General features: G+C 50.8%; 1 protein-coding gene across 1 annotated transcript in view; it reads right to left on the bottom strand.

The window, feature by feature from the left end:
• MST1 (macrophage stimulating 1) overlaps positions 1–10,229 on the bottom strand; it is a 38,606-nt gene that overhangs the window by 19,673 nt on the left and 8,704 nt on the right. Inside the window, exons 3-8 of the mRNA XM_019505146.1 lie at positions 3,661–3,773; positions 2,693–2,807; positions 2,004–2,140; positions 1,563–1,683; positions 882–1,000; positions 369–531 (exon numbers count right to left, since the gene is read on the bottom strand). Coding sequence (XP_019360691.1) covers positions 369–531; positions 882–1,000; positions 1,563–1,683; positions 2,004–2,140; positions 2,693–2,807; positions 3,661–3,773 — 768 coding nt within the window. The remainder of the gene's footprint in view (positions 1–368; positions 532–881; positions 1,001–1,562; positions 1,684–2,003; positions 2,141–2,692; positions 2,808–3,660; positions 3,774–10,229) is intronic.

The raw sequence follows: 10,229 nt of genomic DNA on the forward strand, positions 1-10,229 counted from the left end.
TTTCCATTTTTTACTGACCATCTACAAACATTTTTACTGACATATGTCCATCTTTACTGTTCAAATTTAGGGATTTAACATAAAACATAGTAAAAAAAATTTGCTTTTCAATAAAAGTTTGGAAATGGTCAGTAAAAAAAAAAGGCTTGGGATTGGCCACCCTGCTTGACTGTAGCACTAGTTTTATACCATGCTCCCTCACCCCTCAGGTGTCCCCCTACTCACCCCCAGGCTGTGATACCTGGTGAACACACCTTTGCCTGTATACATGCACACACACACACACACACACACACACACGCTATCTGCCCTATATGCACTGGCTGTTTCTAATAACTCTGAAACAGAAGCAAGAGCTCTTGGCCTACTTGCACTCATATTTCTCAGGCACGAAGTGGTGCTGGTGGGGCATCTGGGTGTCCCAGCGCTGGCAGGGGATCCCTGTTGTCGTAACATTCACTTTGCCCCGGTACCCTTCACCCTTTTGCTTGAAGCAGTTGGTAGTGATGTCCATGAGACGTGAGCGTTTTTCTGTTTTTATTGTTGTGAGACACAGGAAGGGGAAAGCATTACTAGGGACTTCCTTGTGCCCTCCCAAGGGATAGAGAGTGGTGGCATACACTGCTGGCATCAGGACTCTTCAAAGTGGCACCTGTTCACTAAGTACACTAAATACAAGGCAGCGTCAAGCTTTCCCCACCAGCCATGGAGGCTAGTTAGATGCTAAGACACTGAGTCGGGTCCCTTGGCTGGCACAGCCCATGCCATTCCCTCAAGTTGTGGGAACAAGGCACTGTGGGGGTGCACCGTGGGGTCAGAGCACCTGGCCCCACCCACTCAGGGACTTGACACCACTGGTAGTCCTGAAGCCCCAAACTTACTGCACTTGCGGATGTGGCAGAATTCCCGCTTCCGGGCAGGGTCTGTGGTGTAGCACCAGGGGCGCTCAGAGCTGTCAGGGTTGCGGCAATAATTGTCATCCAGGTCCTTATCAGGGTACCTGGCCAACAGAGGGAAGAGAAAGAGAAGAAAGTGCCAGAAAAAAGGGAGGGGAGGGAAGAAGCAGCAAGATTTAAAAAGCCAGAAGTTGCAATGTTGTCATGATCAGTGTGCCTCTGGGACGCTCCCTTTTCCCAGCTGGCACCCAGGAAGGGGATTCACAGCACTGCACCCCCCCAGACTAGCTCTGTCTAAGCAACACAGATGCTGCATGCTGCCCAGAGAATCTCAGTGCAGGAGCCCCTATCAAAGTGTTGCTGTGTCGAGTAGTGGCTTAGAGTGCATTCCTGTGCGTGAATCACTGCTCATCCTTGCATCAGCCTGTGGATGCATGGCTGGTGACAGGGAGGTGCTCCCACCAATGTCCATGACAAAGGACAAAGCACATATCTCAGAAGGACAAGCCCATGTCCCAGGGGGCCAGCTTCTCCCAGCAGGGTCTTACCCCCATGTCAGGGAAGAAGAAGGGGCTTGGGGCATCCTTCTCTCCACCAGGGTCCTGTGCTGTGCAATCCCACTCCTGTCCCCGTCCCATTTAGGCTGAAAAGAGGAGGGCTCCATACTTGTTTGGCTCATATGGATGTTTATGGGGGTGCTGCTGGTCCCAGCGCTGGCACTCCCGCCCAGATTCAGTGTGATCCACAAAGCCCCGGTAGTCTTCACCGTTACATGACATACATACAGCTGCAAGAAAGAGCTGTGAGTTTAGACATGGCACAAGCTGGCCTAGAAGCTAGCAGTGCAAAAGAAAAGCACACATCTACCACCTGGCAAACCTAAATGCTGGCTCTTAACCCTCATAAAGTCCAGATCATCCCCAGTTCTTGCCACCATAGCCCCAAAAGGATTCCAGAAATTACAAATGTCAAAGACAAGTTTGTGGGAAAAACCCCACACTGTGCAGGTGTGTCAGGGCTTGTGTCACTCTGGTTGTCTGTTGGGGAGTGCTGTGGGCTGCTGCCCAGACACTAGCTGCTTGGAGGCTCTGTGCCTGCTCTACCCACCATCTTCACATTTCTTGATGTTGCAGCTCTGGTACCGGACATCAGGGTCTGTGGTGTAGCACCAGGGTCCCCGTTTGTCTCTATCGGGATTTCGGCAGTAATTCACCTCCAGGCCATTCTGCAGAGATGGTGAGAACCTGGGAAGACAGAGAGCAGGGCATGCAGGGAGGGGCTCATGTCCTAGCAAGGTTATTAGGGGTCATGTCCAGCCAGGTTATTTCTGACATGGGTATAGCTCCCCTCGGTGCACCCAGAAGGGGTCTAGCAGCAGGTAGTAAATGGCCCTGTGGCCCTAAACCAGGTGCCTTCAGATGCAATCCTAGGAAGCTCACTGCAGTAGCAGTGGCCCATTAACCAGGCCCCACAGGGTTGCACCATCTTCATAGCCCTTTACTTACCACCTGCTATCTTTCACCCTCTGCAGAATGCAAGCCCTGCCCGGGTGCCTCCAGAATGTCTGAGAGGCCCCTTGTACAGGTACAGCACCGGTCATGGCCAGAGTGGCCCTGTCTATCTCCAAATGCAGTACCATCTATCCTGGGGCTACCTAGAGCTGCAGCCCTTGTGATACATGCCCAGGGGAGAGGTGAGGTGTGCTGTGCACTTGGCTGCAGGGCTAGTGACATCATGGGGCCCCAAGTTTAGTGGGAGAGCCCCCCAGGCAGAGATCAGATCCCCATTCTCAGTACCTGTGATCATGGGGAAACGTCAGCCTCCACTGCTGGCAGGTCTTGCCTTTCTCTGTCACTGACCGCATCCCCCGATAACTTGTGCCTTCTCCCACAATGCAGTCCCGCATGTAATCTGTGGGAACCAAAACAGGTGCAGAACCTGAGCATGTCTGTGGGGACAGCAGCCACATAGCTCTTGGGACACATACCCTTCACATTGCCCCAAGGCAAAGCCAAATCTGTGGCCCAGTGTCCCCAGAGCAAGCAGACTCAACCTTCCCCTCCTTCCATATGCAAGTTTGTGGCAGATACTGGTGAATGAATGTGGGGGGTGAACAGTCTGTACAACCAGTCTTCCCTGGCACAAGGGGCTGCATTACCCAGAAGCACAAAGCTGCCTTGTTTGGGGCCCCAAGAGGGGGAAAATACCCAGAAAGCCCTGGGACAAGACAGATAGGTTTGTAGGCAGTGGCTGTAAACCAGAGCCCAATAGCTCTATAGCTCTGAAGATGCCAGATCAAAGGCTGCAGTAACTTTAAAGTACAGACTAATATAAGAGCTGCCATGTCAAAGCCCTCATCAGGGCCAAGCAATGGAGTGTTCCTGCTGGGCCTGCACAGCTTGCATCAAGGCATCACCTTAGCTCTGCCCTCTCATGCTGAGTTCTCTGCCTGCCACTGTGAATCATTTACCCTAGGCCATAGACTGCCCTACAGCCCAGGCTCACCTCCACAGCCTCACATGTGGCTTCAGACTTCAGACAGGGAGCTCTGCTGTTCCAGTGTCAGGTGCAAACCAAGACACATAGATAACATTGATTCCAGAAGTTTAAGCCACTGCTCATTCAAGTCAAGTCAGGTTCTTTCCCTTTGTTTTCAGTTCAGCTCAGATGCAAGCTAAGAGAAAGCTCCACACCTCCATCCTTGGCTGCTCCCTCCATGCCTCCCTGCCCCTACTTTACCTGCCATACCCTGCTGCCCACCTACCCTTCTTCTGGTAGAGGTCATAGTAGACATTCCTCTGCAACTGGGTATGTGCTGAGTGCTGGGTCCAGGGCAGCATCTGGCAGCCATGGCTCTTCTGATTGTAGTTAAAAGCCCTGGAGAGTCAAAGCAAGAACATCCTCTATGTTCATACTGGACCACTAGCCACTGACCTTTAAACAGATCCCCCTCCTCTTCCAGGGCTGCTTTCAGACACCAGCCTGTCTCATATTCCCCCTTGTCATATGCAGAGTCAAGACTTCCTCCTCAGGTCTGTGGTCCCAGTTCTGGCCTCCTCACATGGTGTAATTCATGACTGACTCTGGTGTGAAGCAAGAGCAAGTGACAACAGACCCAAGAGCTCTGCCCTGCAGAGTTAGTGAGCAATGGGACACAGCAGGCACTTAGCTGGGATCCAGCAAGGGCACAAGGCTGCCAGCATCTCTCACTGCTGAACCACAGTATGCTTTGCTAGTGGGCAGGTGAGGGGAGGCAGGAAAAGGAGAGGATCATCCCAGCTCTAGGGGCATGCCTATGTAGAGGGGTGGCAACAGGCCAGAACCCAAACCTGTATGAGCTCCACTGCTCAGGGGTAAAAGGGCACTGTCCCCAAATCAGTGCATGCTGCTATGGGCATGCAGGAAATTACAGGAGGGAACTCAGATCCTCCTGCATGCAAAACACAGGCCCTGCCATGAGACCCTCCATAGCTAAGGGCAGCACATTTGCAAACAAAAGCAATTCCAATTCCTGCCATCAGAGGGACACAACAGAAATGACCCACTATTCATAAAGCAAGTCCACTTCACACTCAAGCAGGCTCACAGATTGCCCACCACAGATGACAGCAGCCCGCAATGGATGACAGCAGCTAGCATGCCCACCAAGTTCATGCTGCCTCTTTGTCAACTCCAGGCGGATCACGATTAGTAAGAGAACCCCAGGTTCCAGCCCGCTTGTGCCTGTGCATTAATCTGACACTAGTATGACATTAATAACTGCTTCTCTGCTTTGAGCAGACTCCCGAGCACGTTTTCATTTCCTGTTTAAACTAACATGAGGTTTTTGGATTCCACGGCTGCAGGCATCGGAGCTACTTTGCCCTGTGTTAACCCCCCACCCTTTACTTTGACCAGGCATAAGTCAGACTCGAGGCTTCTGCCTGAGCCAATGCCAGGGAAGGAGCATGCTTAGTCCCAGTCGCTCAGGGGTGCGAGATGGTGGTTGGGTTGGGGTCCCTGCTACCATTGTCTGGGTCAATGGGTCACAGTGTCTGGGTCATTGAGGTTAGCAAAGGTTCTTTTCCTCAGTATGATTCCCCAGAAGCCTCAGCAGTGGTGACAAGTCTGCTGAGCATGGTGTTCACTAGAGCCAGTTGAAATTGCAACCGTTGCATTGCAGAAAATGTCAGCAGAGCATAGCTCTCCAGACTTTGCATGAAAGCAGAGGCCTTGAGGAACCACTGGTCCCCTCCACTAAAACATCCCTTTTTGGTGTGCTGTGGCTGAATTTTCCACACACCCCCAACCCACACAGGCATGTGGAGTTTTTACAGAAAACCCGACAAATGGTGTTCTGTGAGCCTGCAGAACCGTTAAGGGCGGCTGCACTCTTTAGGAATATCGGGTCAATTCTTTCCTCAGTGGGTATGACAGTGCTAAATGAAGACCTGAGTAGGATTAGGATTAGTATTAGGATGGGATAGCACAACAGCACCACCCTGGCCCCTTGTTCCCATCAGCACAGCATATACACAGGCAGGACAAGGTTCATAACTTTATTTTTCATTGCATTTCCTTTCCCCAGAGATGGGCAGGACCATGCCACTCATGCGCTGAGGAAGACACTGATTCTTGCCGCGATGTCATCTTTGGTATTGGGGGTCAGTTGTGTAGCTCTGCAACAGGTATCCATCTAGCCCAGGAGCGGGCAATTATTTTGGGCAGAGGGCCACTTATCAAGTTTTGGCAAGCTGTCGAGGGCCACATGGGTAGCCCTACCCCTTGACATGTGCCCCACCCCCTGGTCACCATCTTGGGACCAGAAGTACCACCCCCTAACGTTTGCCACCAGAAGTCCCTCCCCTTGCCCCCAGAAATACTCCTTTCAGCAAGGGGTTTTACCATCTTTGAACCAGAAATACACCAAATTATATTCTAAAAATCAAACAGCTACAACATTCATTAACTTGATTTCAAAAAAATATTGTTGTCCTGATTTACATGCGTTTGTGTAGTATACACAGAGGTGACTGCACAATAGCTTAAAATGAAGTCTTACTCTTGTAAACTATGGGGAGGTGGGGGTTGGGGGGTGGGTATAGGTTTGTGGGGGGATGTAGGTGTGTGGGTATGTGGGGACAGTGTTGGTATGTGTGGGGGGGTTTGTGGGAGGATGGATAGGTTTGGGGGTGTGGGTGTGGGGTGAGGGAGTATGTGGGCGTGGGTATGGGTTGTGTGTGGGGGAAAGGTGGCTGGGGTGTGTGTGGGGGTCTGTGTGTATGGCAGTGTGAGTGGGGTTGTGGGTGCATGTGTATGGTGGGGTGTGCTTGTGGGACTCACCCTATGAACACACACACTGCCTCCCTCACTAAACACTCTCTCTCTCTCTTCTTCCCTCGTTGTTCTCTCTGTCTCTCTCTCCCTATCTTCTATTATCTTTTCTCTACTAATAAGATAGAAGATAATAGAAGATAGAAGATAATGCCACCATCCAGCTGGCCCCACTCAGTTGAGGAAAAGTGTGTTTATGGTTGATGTTTTTATTTATTTATGTTTATAAAGCAATAAACAGAAAATAGTATAATTTATATTTTTATAGAATTTTTTAACTAATTAAAGGTTTTAATTTATAAAGTTCCTTCTGGGTGTGGTCTGTTTTTTTCCATAAATAGATTGTTGTGGGACTCCATGCAGGCAGCCACAGCTTCTGGGCTGGGGGGAGGAGGAGGTGGCATTTGGGAGTGAGGGGATTACTGGTTTGCTGGTGCCCCCTGCTGTAATTGAGTACCAAAGAGATCAACAGAGTGGATTGTTATGTGGCTCCCCCTGCTGGAAGTTACTGTGAATTGCGGACTGAGCTTAATTCGATTTAAAGACTGTCACCTGTAAACAGTGACATATCAAACTAAAACAAATCATTTAAATTTTAATAAACCTATATAATTTAGTAAGGATTAAACATCATTACATGTACAGGTGCCCATACATACCAACTCATTGGAGGGCAGCTAAAGGAAGTTCATAAGAGTAGAGCAGCTGGCTAGTCGAGCGCTTCTTAACCTCTTTAGGTTCAAGAGATAACACCCCTCCAACACTTTTCAGAATTCAGCAGCACCCCATTTGAAAAACTAACATAAATGTACTGTGAATATTATAACATACCTGTTATAATCTGATTACTAATTAAAATGTTAATTGATTAGATAGTTATTAATATAATTAGATTATATTAACTCTACTGCCACCACCACTGTGGCCAGGGGGAACTATGCCGCACACCTCCTCCAGAGTCAGATTACAAGATGGCTGTAGCAGGAACGCAGCAGCCCTTCCCATTCTGACCCTCCACAGTGTCTCCTAGGAATATAGGTGCACAGGACAGGTGAATCTGTCCCACATACTCCTGTGTTCGGGGTCATGTCAGAGCCAAACTGAGAAGGGACTGCAGCTGAAAGTGTTATTCAGTGAAAATGTTATTCAGTAGCTCCTCCTGGCTTGGCTCCAACATGCTTCCTAAAAATGGAGGTGTCCAAGGTAGTTTCACCCCATGACAGAAGCAGCTAGGAGACAAATGCTGCTGCAAACATAAAGAACTGCCACTGTGTAGAACTGATGTTACAGCACCCCTGGCAGGTTCTTGTGGCACTCTAAGGTGCCCAGTCCAGTTGAGTTGAGAACAACCCGTCTAGCTTTTAACACAGGGGGAATCAAAGATAAGGCCCTCAGAGCCATATCATCCAGCCCATGGTGCTGCCTGTGGAGCTTGCTTGGAATGGATCCACACACCACATGTGCTGCTTGCTGCATTGGCACTGCCCTCTGCAAGTGGCTGGGGCAGGGGCACACAACATGCAGCACATGGGGCTGGGGTAGGCACATCCTTCATGTGGCATGAAAGGCCAGGGTAGGCCCATGGACTGGCCTTGCACCATTCATCCAGCCCATGGCACCTGATGAGCTTGACATCCCAGCTTTAACAAAATACCCCAGAGATGGATTTGCATTACCTTTGATATGCCCCATCATTAGTAATCAGCATGGCTGAAGCAAAGAGATGAAAACAGCCAGAGAGAGGCCCTGCCCCAAATGGCTTATAGGGGTGCAAATGGCAGTGGTTCCTGCTGGGACTAGAGCCCACCTCTCCCAAAATATGCCCTGCCTCCCAAACCTCACTGACTCCATGTCAGGAGCAAAAATACAAGTAGCTCTGTGGGCTGTTTGCCCTCAGCACACACACTCTCTCTATGACACTGTGGCCAATACTCACTGTGTGTTCTGCACTTCAGACATGGAGTGTTCCCACAACATGAGGGCCACCCGTCACCGGCCTCTTCTGAGTCTGAGTTTGCAAAGCACGTCTGACGTATACAAATGCAAGAGTTGCTCTAGCCCTTGATTTCTCCCCATCCTGGCTGAAGGGATGGAACTGGTCCAGGGGTCCTGTTCAGACAATATCTATTCATCCGGGGGATACAGACCCCAGTAACGGCAACACAGCCCCAAGGGTCCAGTGCAGCTTTTGTTGTTCCAACTCTCAGCACTCTTCAAGATCTAAGATGTGTCCTTGAAACAGCACAGGCGCTGTCCTTCCCTTGCACTACTCAAAGGGTGGCAGCCTGTGGCCGAGCCTGTGGTGGAGCACCACCAGGGTGCTCACCACTTAAGGGCTGTTGCAAGCTCTGAGTGAGCTTGCTGTGTGGGAAGCAGGGAAAGCCTCCCACAGTGACCATTTTAAGGGGTAAAGTGGGCGTGCATGCCAGCCCTGACGAGGCGGCCATTTTCAGATCCCGGCTTTCAGGGCTGGGGCAGAAGTTTGCTGCCAGCAGCTGAAGGAGCAACACCACCCAGCTGTCCTGCTGATCAAGGAACATCTTAGAGGTAATGGCAGAAGCTATGGGGATGGCAGGAGGCTCCTGGTCCTGGGTAAGTCTGAAAACTGCACCCTGCCAAGGAAGGGTGTTTTGGCAGGACTGTCTGTGGCGAGACAACCCCCCAACCCAGAAGGCACCAGTCACTGAGCCAGGGGTAGGCCCTGCGTGCTCTCTGGCAGACCCAGAAGTTGACTGGAAGTGCTTCTGGTCCACTTTTGGGTCTGCTGCTGAGCACACTGGGGAGTCCTCCACACTCCTATGGGACACTCCATGTGCCCCAGCATCACAGCATTCACGAGCCCCTGCTACTTAGAGGTATGTAGAAAAACATTTAAAGCTGTGTCTATATCCGAATCGCCGAATCTTTCTGAATCTCGCCGAATCGATTTGGAAGGTTCTGATTCGATTTGAAGAGATTAAAGGGTCCTCTGATTCAATCTGGATTCGGATTCAGAGATTTGGCCACCGAATCAGGCCAAATCTCTGCTGAATCGAATCAGGGACTGAAGCTTCGCACAACCCTATTGCGCAAACATTCAACATGAGCCATAAAGGTCTGGGCAGAAGGGATAGGAATCCTAGGACTGGTATGGGGAGCTAGTACCCCAAGAGGGTGACTGCTGGAACCTCTCCCTTTTGAGACCAGGCCCAGCTGGGCCCTGGAGTAAACTTATCGCCAACCCCAGACCATGTCTCTGGCTTAGCAGGAGAATGCCAACTCTCTAAATTTCCCAGTGTTCCCCCTTCTTCCCAAGAGATGACAGCTTCCTATAGCAGCTTCCATCTCAGAAACCTGCTCCTAGCCAGCCCCATCCCCACTGCCCCAACTGAATGGGCAATAACAGGGAGAGTAAAACACTGAGACGAGAGTAGTGACAGGGGAAACTAGAGGTCAGTCTATTGCCCCTTCGTAGCTCCATGTTCACTGTACCATCAAAACAATATACTGTAAAAATGAATATACCTACCCTCCTCCCTGTGGATACATCCACATAGGCCAATGCCATGCAACCCAGAAGTCACCACACAGCTCTCCTCACACCCAGACAGGTCAACAATACTCCTTACAATCTGCCCCAAGTGCAGTCAGGCCTCACCATGCAAATCTCCCTACATCCAGACTGACACCTCCACACACAAGCCTACACACATCCAGTGAGGATGATGAGACTACCCCACATATCCCTCTCCACACCCAGACATGCCAACATCATCCCACACAACTTTCCCCACATTCAGCTAGAATAACACCACCTTGCACAACCCTTCCCATAGGTGACACATAGGTGGGGTATGGGGGAGGGGGCACATGCCCCCCCTAAAATTGGCCACCACCAACGCCCGCATCACTGCTCACCACCCCCCTCTCCTCGCTGCCAACACTGCTGCAGCCACCTGTGGGCAGTCCCTGCTTGGCCTGCCCTTGCCGTAAACATCACTGCAGCTGCCAGCAGGCAGTCCCCACTTGGCCTGCCCTTGC

This window comes from Gavialis gangeticus, unplaced genomic scaffold (assembly GCF_001723915.1).
Source record: "Gavialis gangeticus isolate Ggan-Ray unplaced genomic scaffold, GavGan_comp1, whole genome shotgun sequence".
Taxonomy (NCBI): domain Eukaryota; kingdom Metazoa; phylum Chordata; order Crocodylia; family Gavialidae; genus Gavialis; species Gavialis gangeticus.